The sequence below is a fragment of the Oreochromis aureus genome, linkage group 18 (genome assembly GCF_013358895.1).
Source record: "Oreochromis aureus strain Israel breed Guangdong linkage group 18, ZZ_aureus, whole genome shotgun sequence".
Lineage (NCBI taxonomy): Eukaryota > Metazoa > Chordata > Actinopteri > Cichliformes > Cichlidae > Oreochromis > Oreochromis aureus.
The window spans coordinates 20,065,530-20,086,568 of NC_052959.1; the positions used below are offsets into that span (position 1 = coordinate 20,065,530).

At 40.7% G+C, this 21,039-nt stretch overlaps 1 protein-coding gene and 1 long non-coding RNA gene across 4 annotated transcripts; one reads left to right on the forward strand and one right to left on the reverse strand.

The window, feature by feature from the left end:
• Nucleotides 1-589: 589 nt before the first annotated feature.
• Nucleotides 590-19,477, reverse strand: kiss1ra (KISS1 receptor a). Its single transcript, XM_031733576.2, has 5 exons — nucleotides 19,206-19,477; nucleotides 13,249-13,373; nucleotides 4,455-4,590; nucleotides 4,116-4,354; nucleotides 590-1,107 (listed from the first exon to the last, which is right to left on the reverse strand). The coding sequence occupies exons 1-5, from the start codon at nucleotides 19,456-19,458 to the stop codon at nucleotides 727-729; spliced, it is 1,134 nt and encodes a 377-aa protein (XP_031589436.1). The 5' UTR covers nucleotides 19,459-19,477; the 3' UTR covers nucleotides 590-726.
• On the forward strand, nucleotides 2,903-7,493 carry LOC120434245. Of its 3 annotated transcripts, none has more exons than XR_005609015.1 (4): nucleotides 2,903-2,928; nucleotides 4,136-4,208; nucleotides 5,610-5,783; nucleotides 7,251-7,493. It is a non-coding gene; the product is annotated as an uncharacterized LOC120434245 (long non-coding RNA). The 3 variants fall into 3 exon arrangements; XR_005609016.1 differs by lacking the exon at nucleotides 7,251-7,493 and adding an exon at nucleotides 6,283-6,680; XR_005609014.1 differs by lacking the exon at nucleotides 7,251-7,493 and having other exon boundaries at nucleotides 5,610-6,273.
• Nucleotides 19,478-21,039: the final 1,562 nt, after the last annotated feature.

Sequence of the window (21,039 nt, forward strand, 5' to 3'; positions counted from 1 at the left end):
TCACCTTGACATGAACAAAGAAACTCAATAAAATGTCAAACTGTACCTTTTGAACATTTACACAGTGTCACAGTGTTCGCTGTTCCTCGGAGTGACGCATACACGAAGTGCTAAATTATTCTCTTTTTCTCCAACGAAGACGCAAATGTCAACCACATAAAAACTAGCAAAAAAAAAAAAAAAAACAAGCCAACTGACATTTAGTCAAGAGCGTTAAATTCAAATCTACATTCAGTGTTGTTTCATTTCCAAAACATCATATTCGCATATGATATCTATAATCATTACTGTCCTCAGTCCAGTTTATTCTAGTGCTGCAGACCTCATCAGATCAAACAGGGATTAAATGCCCTGCCTGCAGCTTTCAGGCCAAACGCTCCTCTTTTGTCATCTGATGTGTTCGGCTTTGTGTTATTCAGACCTGGTGTTTGGCAGACATGTGCCAGCATTGCCAGCCTTGGCAGTTGGAACAAGTAAAATACTGTGCCAAATACTGTTAGTGCCCATCTGTTTTATGTGTCTGAGTTTCCCCACATCATTTCATTAATTAGTTATATTCACTGATATAAATACATCCCGGCTGCCAAACAGTGTCTCTTTCAGATCAGTTGCTCTTTGAGGACTTTTACACAATGAACTCATGACTTTTATTCATCACTAGTGTTATTTTTTTCAGGGTTCTCATTAGAAAACTGTCCCTATCCTTCTTATGTTAAATGATCGGGATCAGTTCACCGCGTTATTATTGTTGCCTTCCTCCGCAGCAACAAACTTAATCTCAGCATTGGCAGTCCTTGAAGCCATGCTGCTGTCTCTGACCTTGTGCTTGAACAGGAAGGGAAAAGTTTTCCTGAAAGACTTTTGGAAACTAGCTCCCATGAAGCCATAAACTATGGGGTTGACAGAGGAGTTGGCGTAGGACATGCAGTTGGCCCACGTCTTGATCTTGTATGTGGCGTAGTTAGGCTGGTAGTTAGGATAGAAAGACTGGAAGAGGACAAAGATCTGGATGGGCCCCCAGCAGATGGCAAAGAGAAGCACAATCACTACCACCATCTTGGAAACTTTGCTCCGGATGCTGATTGTTCTCTCAGACAGGAGATTCACCTGAAGAGACAAAAGAAGGAACCCTCTTTGTAATGTTTTTGACAATATTTAGAATATGTAACAATGTTACCAGAGTGATAACAGTCAATCAAAGTTATCAAAAGAAAGAACTAAAGGACACAGAAACGCTCCTTTGGGTAGCTACAGAAACTCTTATTAGAGTAAGTAAGAATGTAACTTCCTCAGGACCTAGAATAACCATCAGTGGTTGCCAGGTGATTGCGCTTTTTTTCACTTGGTGACTCGGTGAGTAAGTGAGGTTGAGCAACACAAAGTTCTGGGCAACCACTACCCTGAGGTTTGTTCCTGTTAAAAGGGAGTTTGTCATTCCTACTGTCACCAAGTACTTGCTCACAGGGGATCAGATAAAATTAAACTGAATCATTGTAACTGGAGACTCAACTCATCCGGTTGCCAGTTTGTTGTATCCTGGTAATACTCAGTTCATTTTGAAGATAAAACTCTGACCTGCAGCAACTACATCACTGTTTCTGTGGACATTTCTTAATTTCTGTTTCAAATCTGTGACGTTCTGGCTGGACACTGAATATAAGCAGTGAATGAGATTTTCTCTTTATGGTGATTTTCTGTGTACATAGACTGCATCAGATCCACAGGTTAGCGGTTTTCACCGATTTCACAGAGTTAATTGGTGTATTATCGCAGATAGATTGCATGTAATCAGTAGCGGTTTTAGATACGGGCGACACGGGCGGTTGCCCGGGGCGGCATCGTGGTGGGGGGCGGCATCAGGGCATCGGCAAAAAAAAATAAAAAATTGCTCGTACTCATGCTGCCCCGACATCATGCCAGCGCATATTGGGGATGGCATAGGCACCGATCGGTTTTCTATCGCCCAATTGCTGGGAGTAAGGGCGCCCTCCGTTTGCGGGGTACGCCTGCTGCTTGCGGCACAGGGAGGAGAGGGCGGGGCGGCGGGGGGTTCTCTGGCTGGCTGGAGCAGCATCTAATAACCAACTCGCAAAATAAAAACAAAGCAACAACACAAAAACACCAGACATTATGATACAGACTTATAATTTGCACCGATGTTTTTCTATATTTCCCTCGGGATGAATAAAGCATAATCAATCAATCAATCAATACACGAAAAGTGAGCGCGAGAGCCCTCGGCCTGCTCGCTGCTGAAGTCAAAGTAAACTTTATTGTTATCTCCGCTACATACAGTCCAGTATAGAGAGAGACGAGACGACGAGGCTCCAGTTACAGCAGTGCAAGTAAACGAACAATAAATATTTAAAAAAATAAATATACACTTTAGGACCAGGAGTAAAGGGATCAATAACAATTTAAAATGTATATTTTATATTTTGTTGATTTAAAGTCTCACACACAACCCGTTTTTAAAGTTTAAAAAAAGAGAAATGAAGAGGAGTGTAGCGACTTCCACAGTCGCTAGAGGCCGGGGGACTGAGCCTGCCTATTTGCCTGACGCGCTGTGAACTTTACGCAATAATGCGAGAGGTGGAATTGCTTGCTTGTTTATTAAAGTGCTTGAAAAGTTTACAGAGCAATGTGATCGGCTCGCGATTCAAACTCTTAAAACATCACAGGCTCTAATGCAACAAGGGGAAACTCGTTGTGTTGCGGTCAACAAAAAATACAGCTACCCAGCCCTGCTCTGTCAAAATCAAACCAGTGAAAGACAGACTGACAACGCCCTCTTAATGTCACCGCTACCACCCACGTGACTCCCGTTACACATCACCATAGCAACCAAACAAATGAAAACCCAGTGATCATTAAAATTCAATACATTTAATTATGGCTCCTACAAGGAGAAACGAGCAAAAGATACAGGTAAGCAGATGTGTCATTGGATAATGGCAGGTCATGTATCCTAAAACATTAAGAATCAGAATACTTTCTTAATTATGTGGGTTACAGTTCCTCCAAGAAGAAATGGTAAAAATAGTTACAGTAACAGACTAAACTCCAAACAATATATACAATAATATAATATTAATATAATAGTAATTAGTCAGTGTCAATTGTTGATTTGTCCTGTTCTCATTGTATGACGAATTATGATGTCTGTTTAGTAGCCGTTTGCATACTATATTTTCTCTGTCTTCATATGTGTGTGTGTGGGGGGGGGCGCCAGAGGGAGTGTTCGCCCAGGGCGCCAAATAGGCTAGGACCGCCACTGCATGTAATTGCCAGCTTGACCCCTTTAGTGTCTTAGCAAGTCGATTCTATCTTGTTGTGGTTTTATTTCATGTATTCATGCACCAAAGTTGCTTTAGAGACAGCAACTGACTAAGAGTGGTTGCAGACCTCTGTCATGCTGGGTCACCAACCACTACTTTTCCTAGTGTGACTGTATTAAAGGCTATATTTCCCCTTGAAGTTGTGAATACTTTGCAACCTTGTTATCCATTGATATTAGGGGATATTTGTTTGCTCTCTCTTTCCTATATTGGTGGAAATTATTGATCAGGGCATTAGTGCATAAAAAATCACTCCCACACTGAGCGAGAATATTTGGCTACAAGCTGCAGATGTACTTGTTTGTGCTCATAATTGTTTTCTACCTTATCCTGTCACACTTTTGATATAACACCTGTAGTGATGAACATTACTCCCATTCTGTTCACAGCAGGTCTATCTGCTCATGTTCCCAAAATGTAGTGAAGTGTAAGATCTCTTTGTGTTGACACAAAGGCAATAATTTGTCTTCCTGTAACACTCATGTGCAGAAGTTGCCAGTTATAATGCAGTTGCTCTTTTTTATGAATAGCTTCCACATTGAAAAAGGAAGCCACAATAAAAAATTATAAAATAAAGAGTTGACTGCAGCCACTTTAAAGGAGTTTTAAAGCACATTTTCAAAGACGGGGACATGAAGAGAAGAGAAGAGAAGAGAAGAGAAGAGATTTTAAACTTTTAATTGGCTGAAAATTAGCAGCAGCTGGTGACAGTAATATCTCTGTGCATTAGTGGCTGTGCACTTGTGAAGCCCAGGCCGATATAACGCCTGCCCTTACCTGATAATTATTGTCTACAGGTTCTACAGTGGGCTGGCCAACCCTCTTAACCATCAGAGTGTAGCAGAAAGAGATAGTGAGCACAGGCAGCAGGTAGGCAGCAATGAACTGGTACAGGATGAAAGCCCTCTCATGCGTCTTAGAGGGAAATCTCTCCATGCAGTATTGCCTCGGGCCGTACCAGTAGCCCTCCTCTATACGCTGGTACATTAAAATTGGTGTAGAGAGGATGAAAGAACCTGAAGAGGAGAAACATGGTTAGGTGAAATGATGGCATTTTAAATTTTATACATATACGCAACTATTTTTAATGAGTCAGTCGATAATGACACGACGTACCGATCCAAATGCAAATGCTGACAATCATGGCTACTTTGGGGGTTCGGTGCCGAAGAGATTTCAGGGGGTAGACTGTCACGTAACAGCGGTCTCCACTCATAGCAGTCAGGGTGATGCAGGTGGCTTGCACCGTCACCTAACAAAGGAAGACGATGCTCATTTCACTTACATGTAAATTCAAAGTGCTTAACGTAAATGACAAAAACATGAAAAGATAATAGAATAAAAGATAGATTATGAAGCTGTCTTATTCAGATTAGTTTGTGTGAGCAAAAACTGTAGTTTTGGAGAAGAAAAGTGATCATGCAGAGATTATTTTTTATTATTTTATGAAATAATCAAATATTACTCAGAGGATGGGATAATCGGGGGTCACCTGACCATGAAACAGCTTGTGAGTCAAATTTCCAAATAATTTTGACCCACTGAAAATGGGGGCTATGTATACAAAGGGATGTAATTCTTAAACTGTTAATACTTTTGTTAAATCCCTTGAATGAAAGCTGAAAGTCTGCACTTCAGCTGTGGTGTACAGATGTGAAATTACAAAATGTGTCACTGTCCAAATAATAATGGACGTGATTCTAGGTACATAAGCTATTGTGCTTTAGGAAAGGAGAAGAAATATTATTTATGACTCTCGGATGTTTAACAGTACAACTGTGAACCAAGAAAATTGAAAAGCAGAAATATATTTAATAAAGTCTATTTAGCTTGACTAACAAAAATAATAGCTTTAGACAGCTGAGTCCTCACTCTGCTCCATCTGTGCTGTATAATGTTACATCACCCACAAGAAAGAAGAAAAACAACTAAACAGTGAGTAAGCATACAAAGGGAAAACAGGCTAGCAAACAAAAAATGGGGAAAATGACCAAAAAATAAATTAAAATGTAATCTTTGTAGTCTACTTTCATAAAAGATATCCAGGCAGTGGTGGTGTCTCAAAGAAAGATGCCATGGTCTGATTGGTCTAACAGAATAGGAGGGGAAGAAATTGGCTTTACACTGGATCCATTGACCAAACAGAGGTATTAAAATGCAAATGCACCTGAAATATATTTATTTTAAACAGTCAAACATACAAATTGCCATGGCCTCCAGGATCTCTAGGATGTTGTTGTTGTTTTTTGCTGTTTCACCATTTCTCGCCAGGGCGGAGTCGGACTATGCTCCCCACCTCTGTCCTCGCCTACTCAGCTCTACTCACCTGTCACCCATCTGCTGTAATCACTCACCTGCCAATCATCACGGATTATTACCCTGTGGAGTCTGCTCCCTTGCTGAATCGTTGTGCTGACTTGTGTCAGTGTAGACCCGGCTTGGCTAGTGAGTTCCTTGTGTTTCCTAATGCGTCTCCCTAATCTGTTCTTCTTGTGCAGACTTCTCTATCCCTACCTGTTTCTCCTGCCCTGTGGACCCTGAGTGGGTGTGAGTGAGTGTGAGTGAACTTTCTTGGATTGGATTTGGAGTTTTTGTGACTCGTGGACTGTGTGAAGAGGAGTGTGAAGGTTTCCCTGCCCTGGACATTCTCCCCCTAGATTCCCTGGAGCCCCCTTTCCCTGCTGCTGTATATATTTCACCTGGTGTGCATCTGTAAATAAACCCCTTTCACTTTTCACCAGTTTTGAGTCCTGCACCCAACTAACTTTGACACAAATGTGTTTCTTACAAGAGCTCTTACAGTGTGCTGCCAAGCTATTAGAGGAAGCGCTTTTCTTATAGTGTCTTGCAAGCTTGTTTTTGTTTTTTTGTTTTTTGCTTTATATTTTAATCGCTGCTCTCTAGAAAGCAGACGTTCAAGCAGCTTTTTTGTCCTTTATTTCAGACTCCCTCTCCAGTTTTTACTAATGAGCTTGCATGCTTTTAAGCTGCAGATCATTCAGGATGGTAAAGAGCGAGGGATAGAACCGGAGAGGACGCGTACAGAGGAAGTGCAGAGGTGGCAGCATTTGTGATGAGTGTTTTTCATTAGCATATGAAGCAATCATCCAATTTCATTTTTAATGGAGTTCAACGATGCTTGATTCAATTAAACTTGAGCTAATCAGAAGAATTGTAATTGAAGACCAAATATAGAATTTTACTCGCACATTAAAGTTTGACAAACTTTTCCATCTTACACAAAATTAAAAATGACTGCATTTAATCATTACTTATTATTAACCTCTGGCTCTCATCCACAGTGTGCCTTTTATCCTGTCTTCCTCCTCTCACTAACAACCGGTTGCAGCAGATGGCTGCACCTCCCTCAGCCTGGTCCTGTCAGAGGTTTCTTCCTGTTAAAAGGGAGTTTTTCCCTCCCACTGTTACCAAGTGCTTGCTCACAGGGGGGCGTTAGCGTTTAACTTTTCGGGGGGGGGGGGTTCTCTATATAATTGAAGGTTCTTACAGTATAAAGCACATTGAGAAATTAAGTGAACTGAATTGAATCAATATTTCCACTAGGACTTACAGTTGTAGTGTTCTAGAGTAAAAACAAAAGGCCTCAAACAGATGCTTTTCTTGTTTTATATGCAACTGTGCATTGATGTTCAATGGAGCAGGATGACACAGAAAGCAAGCCAAACACTTTCTACCGTCTTTGTTCCTTTTGGATACATCACCTCTGTGGGTCTTAGTGGGTTGTATGTAGGCAAACTAATCCACTTTTGTTTTGAAATATGTGGAGCAGGGTGAAAAATGAGGGGTCTGGAGTTCCCTCTATGCTCTTTTACAATTAGGATCTAATTTTGTCCCTCTTTTGTCTCTGTGTCTGCCTCTTTCTCTCGCCACCTCTCATCTGCGACATTGAAGCCAGCACACATTACCCTCCAGAGGTTTCGAGCATCAGGACTACAGGATTTCAAAAGACATGATGAGAGAGAGAGAAAGGGGTCATCATGAGTTCAGTGTTGAGGCGGCTGAGGAAATGGATACCATTTTTCCTATGTTTTTTTTTTTTTTTTAAGATGTCTGGTATATTAGTAGCACATCAGTTCAATTCATAATTTCTATTCTACTGTAGTTTTATTTCTTTTTAATGACGGAAGAAAATGAGGGAGGAATAAATAATAAGAATGTCTTTTCTTTAAGCTTCCTAATCTTTTTTATTTATTCAGTCTAAACATGGTAATTAAAATCATAGGGCTACACGGGGGATATTCTCCTGACATTCAGCCATAAACTTCAGATAACGCTGTTTACATCAGTGTCTTAAAGTATTTGAGATCTGCAGCCTTATATTTATATATAAGATACATTTAAAGGGACAGCTTACTTTTATTCACCTGAAAAAAATCATCAATACCAGTCCTTTTTGTGATTTTAGCTTCTCAAATATCCATCTGTCCATCAGCTGGGGCCTGTGCAAAATAGAAATAGACCAAGAGGCAGTTCCACGCCCTTGAGAGCTCACCAGTTCATCTCAGGGTTCTCATAGAGACAAGCACACACTCTCATATCCACACCTCAGTCAGTGTAGAAACACCCAGAACTTAATGTGCATGCCTTTGGACTGTGGGAGGAAACCACATTAACCAGAGGGAAACCCCTGCAGACACATGGAGAATCCCACAGAGAAACGCCCAGCCAACAAGGAGGTTTGAACCCAAGCGGTGCTAACCACTGCACCGCTGTACCTCCCAACAACAGTTTTCAGTATTTTTTTAATCTTCTCCAGATTTAAAACACATAAAACGTCTGAAGATCACATACAGCTTGGAATTATTCAAGAAAATAACAGGCAAAATGTTGACTAAAGTCTGTCTGTGAAGTCTGTGAAGAGCTAAAAGTTGCCTGCAGAGATCTTTGATTTAACGTAATCAATTCTCCTCTCAGACTAATCTTCAGCTTGGTAATAACTGGACACGAAAATACATCCGCTAATTAGACTGGAAAGATGAAGGAGCAGTATCCCACCCTACTAATGTAATCTTGCTTCCTTAATTTAGTTTCAAACAGCACAACAGGGCAGAACCCTCTGATGAAGCGTGATGGTATTTTTACACAAACCTTCTCCTAAGTGGGCAATAACACGAAGTAACTAACAGGTGCTTTACAATACTTGCTAAAGAGACAATGTGATTATTAATATGCATGCTTAAAAAAGCAGCTAGTTAATGGGTAAACACGTGCATCTTAATATAAAGTGTTACCACAATATTTACCTACAGCTCAATAATTATCCAAAATGCACCAGCAGCAGCTTTTTGTTAAAAACAGGAGCTTAAATCAAATTACTGTAAGAACAGAACAAAAAGAAATTCATGAATCCAATTATTCTTTTGATCCTTTACCATTATTAAAATTATTATATAGTTTTTTAGTCAACTCTCTTTAAACACTGTTTTTTCTTTGGGCTGTTCCAAAATACACACAGTAGTAAAAGAGAAACTGTCTGTCCTTGAAATTTCTCACATCAAGGATAAGATCAGACTGATACCAAATGTTCTCTCTCAGAATTGAAGGAAGGAGTAAAAGGCAGCAATCACTGTCTTTGATTCATTTGATGGGGAAAAAAAGTCTTCCAAGAACACAAGTAAAAGAAGCAAAAGTAAGAGATGACATGCAGCTCCTCGCTTTTAAAGAAACGGCGTGTGTCCCTGAGCCGTTTACATCTTTAGCCGACTCGGTGCAGGTTAAATTAAAAATCTGTCAAATAGTCAAACATCAGCCAGTTATCCGTGCACGTATTAAACACATACACCTGTCTTTTTCTCATAGCTGGAGATCAGAGTGGAAGGGTCATTTTCAGGAAGGGCTTTTGTCACATGAGGTTCAAAAGTGGAGACTGCTGAGCTTTAGGTTGCTTAGATAAGCCCATTTTGCTTATTTGATGCCTAATCACCCCAACTTATCTGAAGCCTGGGTTGATGAGTAAGCGCTTAAATATAAAAGACTAATTAAACTGCAAAGCACACTCACCGGCCACTTCATTAGTTACACCTTGCATGTACTGGGTTGTACTGGTATGTACCCTTTTTGGTGTGGGTCTTGACATCTTGGCATCTCACAGTTCTAATACATGATGGGATTCATTTCGCCACATCCCAAAAGCCATTGTCATCATGTGCAAGAAAGCAGGTGGAGATGATTTGGGTACTTTGGTCTCAGGTTTAAATCCACCACCCACAGTCCAAAGACATGTGGTTAGTGGGTTTGGGTTAATTTGTGGTTTGGAATTGGTGAATGTAAGTGTGAATGGTCGTCTGTAACTCCATCTTAGCCTTTTGTGAGACTTGTGGCCTGTCCAGTGTGTACCCTGCCTATCACCTTATGGCAGCTGGGATCGGCTCCAGGCTCCTGGATTAGATAAGCGAAAGAAAATGAATGGCTGGTTGGATGGAATTGGTATTGAGCAGTAATCCTATAAAGCCCTTAGACATTCCCTGCTATTCTACAATATAACTGTACTATCTGACAAGCAGTAGTTGGGTAATCTGTCATCACAATCCTTTAACAGAGGCTGGATGTAAACACAGCAGGAATGCGTCACCCACTGTTTCCCTTCGGCTGTTTTTTTTTTTTATTGAACTGTGGAAATTTTAACACACTAATAACGCTAACGGCTCTTATTTCTTGGAGAAATTTGAGAGATTGAGGCAAAGAGAGCGGTCACTTCTCTTATCTCGTTACAGTCATTAAAAAACCTAATTACCTTTCTCCCGTGAATGCAATAATAAATGATGGTAGGCTAGCTTAATAGAAGCTGACTTGAAGGTTTCGGATGAGAAAATGGTTGTCTGATAAGAGAGGAAAACGAGACAGACAGTCTTGTTTGACAGACACCTTCTGCTTTCAGAATAAAAAGCTTGGACTTAGTCATCATTTGGCCAAAGACACGCTCACAGACCATGTACCCTGATTGTTCACATCCATTAATCAAATCATGCCTACTTTTTTCTTGACGTTTTTTTGAGGCCGACATCTAAGAATGTGAAAGTGTTTCTTTTTTAAGTTTGACAGAACGTCCCCTGCATGTCGAATGAGATGAAATTTAGTCAAATCGCCCCACGAAATAGAAAACTAAATACATTTGCTGCATACTTTATCAGCCTTTGATATTGAACATAAAAAAAATATTGGGGAAAGTGATTTTGCTTCTAATGACAAAGTGCTTATTAACTGAACAGGAGCTGTGGGTCTCTCTGAGTGATTGTATCTGGTTCGCGGTTGACCTTGTCATTAGAGTAGTCAGAGAACTGGTTATTAGTGCAAGGCTGAGTGTAATTAAAGCGTAGCCACTTAAGATCTGACTACACGTCTGCTCGTTGTCAGACACTATGCATTTAAGCTTGTTTTTAACATCTTTTCTCTTTTCTGAATAAGCCGGGTGATGCTAATGTACATGTACCTTGGACAGCCTCCCCTCGTGATGCACTTGTACAAGGAAAGAAAACAAACATGGCACATTCAAAAATTTCCACAAAAAAGGGAAACATTATCTTAAACTGGCCATTATTCCTCTTCAGTCATCTCTTTGTGTAGCTCTGCATCACTCACTGTGCTCCAGCTGTTTTTAGATCCTAACCCCTGTAGCTCTTCAATATAAGTCCTGTGGACCTGATACACTTCATTTAACTCAACTTCTATTCTAGCCCTACTTTCCTACATCTCTCAGTTTGTTGATTTGTGCTGGATATACACCGATCAGGCAGAACATTATGATTACCTGCCAAAATAGCCTTGGCTAATCAAAGCAGGGATTCCAATAGAGCCCTGAAGGTGCGTTGTGGTATCTGGGATCAAGATGTTAGTAACAGATCCTTTAAGTCCTGTAAGCTGAGAGGTGGGGGCTCCATGGATCAGATTTGTTTGTCCAGGTGGTACATATCAAAGTAACATCCACATAGATGGCAGGACCCAAAGTTTCCCAGTAGATCATTACATAAAGCATCACACTGCCTCCACTGGCTGCTTCCCATAGTGCATCCTGGTGTCAGGTGTTCCCCAGATAAGCGATGGACATGCAGCCGGCCATCCACATGATGTAAAACAAAACGTGATTCATCAGACCAGGTCACCTTCTTCCGTTGCTCCGTGGTCCAGTTCTGATGCTCACGTGCTCATTTTTGGCACTTTTGGCAGTGGATGGGGATCCGTTTGGGCACCCTGACTGGTCTTTGGCTGAGCCCCATACGCAGCCAACTGCAATGCACTGACATTGTTCTATCAGAGCCAGCATCATCTTTTACAGCAATCTGAGCTGCAGTAGCATCTGTTCGATCGAACCACACGGGTCAGCCTTCTCTCCCCACGTGCATCAGTGAGTCTTTGCTGCCCTGTCACTGGTTCACCACTGCTCCTTCCTTTACCACATTTGATAGATGCTGACCACTGCAGACCAGGAACACCCCACAAGAGCTGCAGTTTTTGAAGATGCTCTAACCCAGACGTCTAGCCATCATAATTTGGCCCTTGTCAGACTCAATGTTTAAAATCCTCGTTCCCATTTTTCCTGCCTCTAACATTCTTCCTGCTTCAGTGTATCATGTGTTAGTGTATCAAGTTAGATATTTCCCTCGGGGGAGGCTTTTGTGCAAACTAGAATTAAAAGAGAACAATTATCAACTGCCTGGAAATATGATTCCAAACAAAAAGTATTTCTGTCTAGTGAGTGCAAAACTAGACACTTGATATGTTAATGGTGTTTGTAGCTATTTGCACTTCTACTAAGTGGCAGAATAGTTTAGTAATATTCTCCAACACTGAATTCACAGGTTGTTTTCACACAGTTTTCATTAGTGACTATGTGTCAATAACAGATGAGTTCAAAGCTGAATCTGACTGATTTGGCACCATCTTATTATTAGCCAACAAAGTCTGACGGATGACACTTTCAAGTTAAGGATTGTTGTGCTATTCCATCTACGTTTCCAAATGTAGAGTACCACTTTTACAGTGCAGCTGAAGCCATGACAGGTAGCTTTTGTCGTACTGTCTACAGGCCATTTTCCTTTTTGTTTCTTTAGGTGGTTTGTCTGCTGCACAGGCTTTTAGTTGTGGGTTGTTCCATGCATGAAAGGTGAAAATGGCTTTTTACCCAGTTTGCAGCTCCTCACCGTCAGTCAGGGCCTTTGATAATTCCAACAAACGGCAGCTGTGCAAACCTATTTTATTATGACACTCTGAATATTTGTTATCCTTTTTTTGGCTTCTCACTAATCAAACAAAACAACTGAGAGGCATTATTGATTTAAGTGGCTGAAATCTGATTTAGATATTATGTTCCCTTAAAGGGTCCCACGAAAAATTATGTTTTTTTCATTGGCACGCGGTGTTCAGTAGCCCCTTTAAATCTTGATTAATGTCTGGCTCTATGGAAGCATCGTATCACGTAACATTTTCATCTCCTCACTTAACAGAAGATTCTGTTATTCTCTTTTGTGTCTCCTCCTTCTTGTGACTGATGCTGATTACTGTTATTATTCTCTGTCAGCTGTGTATGACACATCTTGACACGTTTGACTTTTAAAGCTGCAGAGTTCGACCTACTTTCATTGTCATTTTTGAAGAAACTATATAAAGGCAACAATGGCTTATTTTGGATTAGCTTTCTTGAGAACTGTAATTTTATGAGGATGAACTGTGACCACCTTCACAGGATTATATAGATTGATTTTTCTGTGACAACGCCGAGCTGGCTCACTGTTCTCATGGGAGTGGGAGTGTTAAAGCCCTGAGTGCTGTTACTGTGAGAAAAGTTAAAGAATCCAAGATCATTTTAAGGGAAGTGTTGAAAATATAATATTCACATGAAAGCACATTTCTGAGCTGAGAAACAGAATAGTTGAAGTGGTTCAAAAGATATTACCTGCTGCAGAAAGGCGACAAATTTGCACATGAAGTTGCCAAAGATCCATCCAGGGAGGGGGTAAAGGGTGGCGGTGAAGGGGACGCAGCACACCAAGAAGATGATGTCAGTGGCAGCCAGGTTTGCTGCACAGGGAGAAAAGATAAGGCTGTATTTGATGAATGTTGTACAGTCTGCAGAACAGTGTTTAACTGAAAACGCTTGGAGGCAGTGGCATGGATTCTTCAACAATCCTGGAAAAAGCGAAGGACTTCTAACTATCATCCCACCTTTCTTCTTTTGCATAACAAGTCTTTTTAAACTGTCTGTGGCAAAATTGATATAGAGGCATGCAGTCCTGTTTGCAGTAACACGAACTACTGGAACCAACAGCAGCATTGTAAAGTTTAGTGCAATCTAATGCAAGTTTGCAGTCTCGCAGGCGTGTACAGTCATGGCCATCCAAAAAGGAAAAGTTTTCACAGTCCTGTAAACATTCTGATAAAACTGAGTACATCCTTACTGCTTGCATAGGAATTAAGAGGATAAGCAGCAACCAGGTGCTGCTATTCAACACTCACTTGATTAAGTGATCATCAGGACGTGTGACAACCTCTATAAAAGCTGAAGTTTTCACAGTGTGCCAATCTGAAGCATTCAGGCTGTGTTGCCAGGAGTGGGCACCACAACAAATTCACCCCAAGGTCAGATCATGTTAGAAAACCCAAGAACTACATCTTGAACTCAGTTAGCATTTTAAATGTTCAAGTCCACACAATGCAATTAGACAAATACTGACTAGATTCAAGTTGTTTTGAAGGCTTGCCAGATGACGTCTTCTCTACAAAAAGAACAAGGCAGCACAGCTTTTTTTTCCTTTTTTCTTTTTTGCAGAGTTGTATCTGAAGAAACTACAAGACTTCTGGAATAACATCCTTTGGACAGACGACACCAAAGATGCACATGGCCACATCTGGCAAGACCCAAAACGCAGCATCAGCACAAATACCTTATTCCAATTGTGAAGGATGGTGATTATATTGGCTTGTTTTGCAGCTGCGGGACCTCGGTACCTTGCAGTCATTGAGTCAGTCATGAACTCCTCTGTATGCCAAAGTATTCTTGAGTCAAACACAAAGCCACCTGTCTGACAGCTAAAGCTTGGCTAAAATTTGGTCGTGCAACAAGACTGATCACCATGAAATCATGAAATGCTGTGGAGGGGCTTTAAGAGAGCTGTACATGCAAACCTCAATGAATTGAAATAACGTTGCAAACATGAGTGAGCTAAAATTCCTCCACAATCATGTGAGAGATTTATAAAGAAAATTAATACTTTAATTTATTGCTACTAAAGGTGGTTCCACAGGTTGGGGTTTTGCTGTATTGAGTCATTTAAAAAAATGTTAATTCTTGAACACTAGATCAGCTTAGCAAGTTTTCATAATCCAAAATAATCTTTATGCTGCACCGTGATGCAGCACACAAATTTATTTACTTTCTGACATAAATCAGAATTTCTGGCTCATATAACAAACATATGCACTGACCTTAAAACACATGCCAGAAACAGGAAAATGCATAAAACTTCCAATTTAAAGGTAAGAAATATAAAACTGGCACATTTTTTCCGGTACTGATAGTCTGCTTCAGAAGGAAAATGTATTTACATGATGATGCCTTTAGAAAATCAAGACTCAAGCTGTTGCTTGACTGCCGGCAGGTCGTACAGTACACCTACACACACACACACCAAGCAGAAGTTAGAGCATAAACCTTTATAGCCCGCTTCTGGTGTTGTCTTCATTTATTCATCATTCCAATATGCCACACACTACTTCCTTTTGTTTTAGTTGATCTAATCATGGTGTAGCTACTGGACCATTATGTCGAGAGGATAGGCAGATGGTGCAGGCCCTAATGAAATGTTGCTGAATATTAAGCTGTTTCCATGCTGCGGTCTTGAGGTATATTATCCGACATGAAATTCTTGTCATATCCACAATGCACTGTGCAAAGAGAGACGCAAATCATTTCTGCAGTAAATCGCCAAACTGCAACATTTACACAACAAATGAGCTCATTTCTGTGAATGCCTGTGACAAGCCATTTTTGAAATTATACTTTGTTTGTTTGTTCTGTGTGCTCATCCAGTAAATCAATCACCTTTGCATTTCTCTTCAAGCGACAGTAGACATCAGCTCTAGCAGACGTGCTGACTTAAACAGTAAAAAAATAATCACACAGGTTGCAAGTCTCTCTGCTTTAAGGACCAGATGAGGTAGCAGATCGGAGCATGATTGGAACACTCTTATGATTTATGTTACTTTATTTGACACATTGAAAATCTGTGCAACTCTCAATATAAAATATTTATGCATGTGTCCATTGTGCCTGTCTGGCTCGTCTACAAAGGAGCATATCATTAGTGTCCCCTCACTGTAAAAGCTCCACACTTCCTCAGTCCCAGTGGAGGTTTTCTTTCACAGGCATTTCTGTGATTTGTTTCATTTGCCACACAGTACCAAGCACTTACAGTGGGGGGAAAGAGTAATTTGAGCCCCTGCTGAATGTGTAAGTTTGTTGACTTACAAAGAAATGAACATTCTCTGATTTCTAATTGTCTCTCTCATTTTAATGGACAGACACAGAATGACAGAATGATTTGCATGTTATTAAGTGAAATAAGTATTTGAACCCCTAAAAAGCGGTCAGAATTGTGGATCCCACTGATTGGCTGTGTACCACATCAATCAACCAATTAAAGATATATTCCCAATCCCAACTCATCCCAACCTCCTTCCCTCAGCCAGAACACTGAAGATGGGTTTTCCAGCATTTAAAAAAGGCAATCAAGGCAACAAAGGGGTGACTAAAGAAGAAGCACATAAAGATGATGGAGTGGCCTATCCCGTCTCCAGACAGTCTCCAGAACTCAGCCCTGCAGAAAATATGTGGAGGGCGCTGAAGCTTCCAGTTGTCATGTGTTGGCCAAGACAGCTAAAGGATTTAGAGAGTTTTTGTAAACTGGTGACCAAATACAAGAAAGGTCTTACTGCTGTGGTTGTCAACGAGGGTTTCCCACCGAGTACAAAATCATGTTCTTCTCGGGGATCAAATACTTATCTCACTAAGTGGCATGAAAATGAATGTATAACTTTTATGTAATGTGTGTTTTTCTTGAATTTTGGTTGATATTCTATGTCTTTTGAAAATGAAGCTACCATAAAATTGGAGACGGTTCATTTTAAAGTTACACCTTCGGCAGAGGCTGAATTATTTCCCCCAGTCTATCTTACTTTATATGACATTTAAAATAAAATATTTACACTCATGTCCTTTGGGATAATCTGCTTGCCTGTCTGCCTCGTCCACTTCGAGTGCATCATTTGTGTCCCCCAGCTGTAAAGCTCCACACTTCCTCAGTCCCAGTGGAGCTTTTCTTTCACAGGCATTTCTGTATGACTTGTTTCATTCTCCACACAGTACCAAGTACTTACCCACTCACACACCCTCACCACTAATGATATCGAATGCCACTGACTTTGTCTGCTTCATGATTAATTCGTGTTTTTGCAAAACAAGTACTTATATTTTGACTTTTTCCTCCATCTCACTCAACTTGTCATGTCACTTCTGAGCTGTTTCAGGCAAAGTTAACTGTTACAATTGTGACAAAGCACAATTAAACACTTAGCATTACATAAATCATGTGGTTTAAATGTCCACCGAAGCTTTGACTACACTGGAGACAGCAAACACGTAGTAAGAAATCTTTTTTCTTTGATTCCTTTCATATCATGAATCCCCTGAGCATTATCTGCTAAGAAGAAAACCTTTTGCAAACACGCACAGAAAAGGGAAGCAGATTTTAAGCTACGAGGTCTACTGAACCATGAAAACTGCTTGCTTGCAGAAATTAATAATTCCAACCTGTATGCAATGAGGATCCCAAAGCACCTCCAACAGATCATTATTATACCCCTTTAATTAGATTTTCTTCTCATAATGTGGATGGTCTTAGAAATAATCTGCACTCAGTTGGGACTCAGGACATGTCTGAACACCTGCACCTTCCATTAACGTGTGTTTGTCTCATTTGTTTTCATAAGTACAGTTAATGCTGGCTTTAGTGTGAGTGCAAATGCCTGCTTGGCTGAGTTGACGAACCAGCAAAAAGAAATTTCACCAGTCAAATCGCAGACTAAGCAATAATAATGATGTACTTGTGAAGAAGGTGATTCAAATGAAGGGTTAACTTCACAAAAGAGCAGAGGTATTGTAGCCGATAAAAACATCAGCAGCGTTGTTTAATTAAACATCCTTATCGACAGACTTAATCTGGTGTATGGCTTAAGCAGAAAACCATGCATATGTGGTTATCTTTGAAATCTTGCCCTGACTTGATTTTCTTGCTGGTCATGTAGGGGCATTGCAGTCTGGGACATTTAAGCATCCAAGCCCCTGGTTTCGTCTTTCTTCTCAGCCATATTCACTGCAGTAGTGTCTCATTTCCCAAACTGCACATCCTCAACTCCTCTCCTTGGGCGGTAGTCCCTCCCATCAGAGCTGAGAGTGGAGAAGGCGAGTCAACAGGCCTCGGAGCGATCACGTTCAAGCAACCTCAAGTAAATAAGACATCTGACACACTGTAACACACACTGGAAAGGTTTGATCATATTAAATAACAGAAACAACACAAACAATGCCTCCTCTCTCCTTTGTCCACCGTATTCTTTATTTTAGGACTTAAAGCATCATTCAGCATGGCGTTTTGTGTTTGACTTCCGGGTCACAGGCAGGAGGACAGAGGAAAGTTTTGTTGTGTGATTGTGTCCCCTGCTCTCTCCCTGACTCAGATACCACCCCTTGTGTCCTGTGGAGCCAGTGTACAGCTGTCTCCACTTGGCAGTCAGCACTGGCTACTGCACTGAAGAGAGGACTTGGCTAGCCCAGTGCTGGACCAGCTTGGCAGTGTTATATCAGTGAGTGGTTCTGTTGTGTCTCTTGTTGAAAGGAGAGTGTACTTTACATTTAATGATCACACTTGGCTTTTTCCAACTTTCCAGATTTGCCGCTGACTTTCTTTTGTTTCAGTCTTTTGGCACAGCGGATTTGCCATCTCTTTAATTTGAATGTTTTAACAACATTCCCCTCGTTTCCCTCCCAGACCCCCAGCCCTTTTTTGTGGAACGCAGCATCCGCTGAATACTACCTGTTGCCATGACCTCGTCCTTCATAATGTTTGGTTAATGGTAGATGGGAACACACCTACCTCCTTTTGCCAGCATTTTTAAAATTTCAAATTTACATTTAAAGGTAGATTTCAGTTTTAAGTTGATGTCTCTCGAGGATAGATATTTTTGCTGTTAAATGAAACACACTGAAGTAAAAATATAATTCATGATTTGCTCTTTTGTATTGATGAATTTAATATCATGAATCCTTGGAGCTTTATTTGCAAATAACCTCTGCACATAGCCACAAATAACTGATGTATATTTCAAACCATGAACCACTGAGTGAGATAAATATTTACCGGTGCAGATAAATTTTAGATTCCATGTTGCACTGGTCCCAAAACAGCAGATAATTATTTTTAAAAAATGTTTAATTTGCTCTTGAGCAAAGAAAGACATTTGCATTAAGTTAAAGGACACGTTTGAGCACCTGTCTTTGTCGTTAATAGTTAAAGTGAAATCTTTAATCAGCACATACATTTTCCAATGAGCTGTGCACTCAAACTGTCAAATGGATATTCAGGGAAATTGCACTTAGCTTTCTTGTGATCCCCATTTGAGCATGCAATGAAATTTTACAGGATAAACAAAAGAGATGTTTAATAACATAGCTGATGGTTATCTACCTCCTGTCCATGTGATTCACATCTCCTGTGCTTGAATCATTATCTTCTTCTAGTCTTTGTCCATTCACCAGAAATCATAAATACAAACTTGCACATGGAAGTTTTTGCTTACCTATGTAGAAGTTGGTTGCTGTCCTCATCTGTCTGTGTTTTGAAATGACATAAATGACCAGAGAGTTGCCCACCAGTCCGACCAGCATGATGAGAGAGAAGAACAGAGGGACCAGCCAGGCATCCGTGAAGAAAGGATGCTTGTCTCCTTCCTCCTCCTCATCGTCCTCGTGTCTTCCTAGAGAGAAGTTTGTTCCGGATCCGTTGATCCAGACCTGCTCGGTGGAGTTCCACAGCTCCTCGGAGGAGTACATCGTGACAGGAGAGGGGGAATAATTGTGACGGACGCGAGCGGGTAAGTGAGCAGGTTGTATGAGGTCTAGAGCCAATTTGAAGAGAGAGAGTGTGCAGTATGCAGTCCTCTCTGCCCTCAGGCAAAGAAAATGAGAGAAAAGCAAATAATAAGGAGGGAAAAAGTCTGGCAGGAAGACTGCATGAGAGAAAAGTTCAGCAGTGAGAGGTCTATGGGGTGGCAGATTGTAGGAAAAACACCAGATAAGAGATGAGGCAAAATTGAAGTGAATAGCAAGCAGTTTAATCAAAGTGAAAAGGGTAGCAAGGTAAATTAAAAGGTGGAGGGATGTAATTCAGGAGAGAAGGGGGTCAGGCAAGATGGAAAAAGACTTCTTAAGCTGCTCAAGTGTCGGGACCCAAAGTAGGATCATAGTGAGAGAGAAATTATGTGAACAGGTCACAAAACAATAGGAGGTGAGCAGGAGTGGATAAAGGGCTTCTTTTCTTTGAAGCAGGTTGGATGAAAACTGCCACTGCCAACACTGCTGAGCTTTAAAGCTTGCTGTTTTTCTGACTCGAGAGATAAGCGCCCGTCTCGATAGCCCTGGGAAATTATTAACAACCGAGGTTATGCTGACAGGCAGACGGATGTCTTCTCCAAGCTTGGTCATCAAATACTCAGAAGCAAACCCAGTGTACTTGCAACTCCCTTTTCTTTTCTTTGAGTTGGTTTTCAGCTGATTTGTCCCCACTGTTCCACTTCTTTGTAGTAAGGTCCACAATTCAATCCATCACCTAACCTTCCATCCAGGGATTTTCCTTTAGAGGAAAGGATAGTAACTTGACTAAAAGATAGAATACAGGCTAGTAAATGAGTTGATATTTGCTCTCTAACCTTGACAAAACTGTGTCTGACAAAATGGTTTGTTTTTTAAAAAAGAACTGGGAACAAACAAAAAACAAACCTCATGCATCATCTGCTGTGCATCCTCTAAGCAGAGCTGAGTTGAATAGAAATCACGCTTCGCGGAGACGGCAGCGAGCAGAGTGAAAGAGGTGCTTGCAGCTTTATAGTATGAGCAAGAACGCACAGACGCAGTGGGAAGAGGAGATACACACGCACACACACACTGAATCCGTGTCAGTGTGTTTTTGTGTGGGTTTCTACATGACTTTGGGATAAATAGCTGATGTCAGGGTCTCCTAGCAACGTTATCCCTAAATCTTTTAGTAACAATTGCCAAAAACACCCTCCAACTGATTTCACCGTGCTCCACGGGGAGTTACAATAAGATAGCATTTTAAAATACCTTTACAGAGGCAGAGCTCTGACAGGAAACACCAAGAATATCACTGTTTGGTTAAAATTACCAGCAAATATCAAAGAAGCCGTTTCTAAAGATATTGATGTTAAATTTCCTAACCATGTGTTCTCTCTGAGGACCATCTATGGACAAAATCCCTTTTATTCCACACCAGAAAAATAAATTATCATCAGAAAAGATGAATCTGCAAATAATTTACAGATTTTCCCTCTCACTTAGCTACAATCTGGTTATCCAAAGGTTTATTTTCAAATGTAAAACTGGGTCTTAAAACGT

What these genes read in the sequence shown, in the direction of transcription:
- kiss1ra (XM_031733576.2), bottom strand. Translation starts at nt 19,458, where the DNA reads ATGTACTCCTCCGAGGAGCTGTGGAACTCCACCGAGCAGGTCTGGATC. An exon ending in AGCAACCAACTTCTACATAG is followed by an intron (nt 13,374 to 19,205) that starts GTAAGCAAAAAC and finishes CTCCCTGTGCAG; the next exon opens with CAAACCTGGCTGCCACTGAC. An exon ending in CTGTAGACAATAATTATCAG is followed by an intron (nt 1,108 to 4,115) that starts GTAAGGGCAGGC and finishes TTGTCTCTTCAG; the next exon opens with GTGAATCTCCTGTCTGAGAG.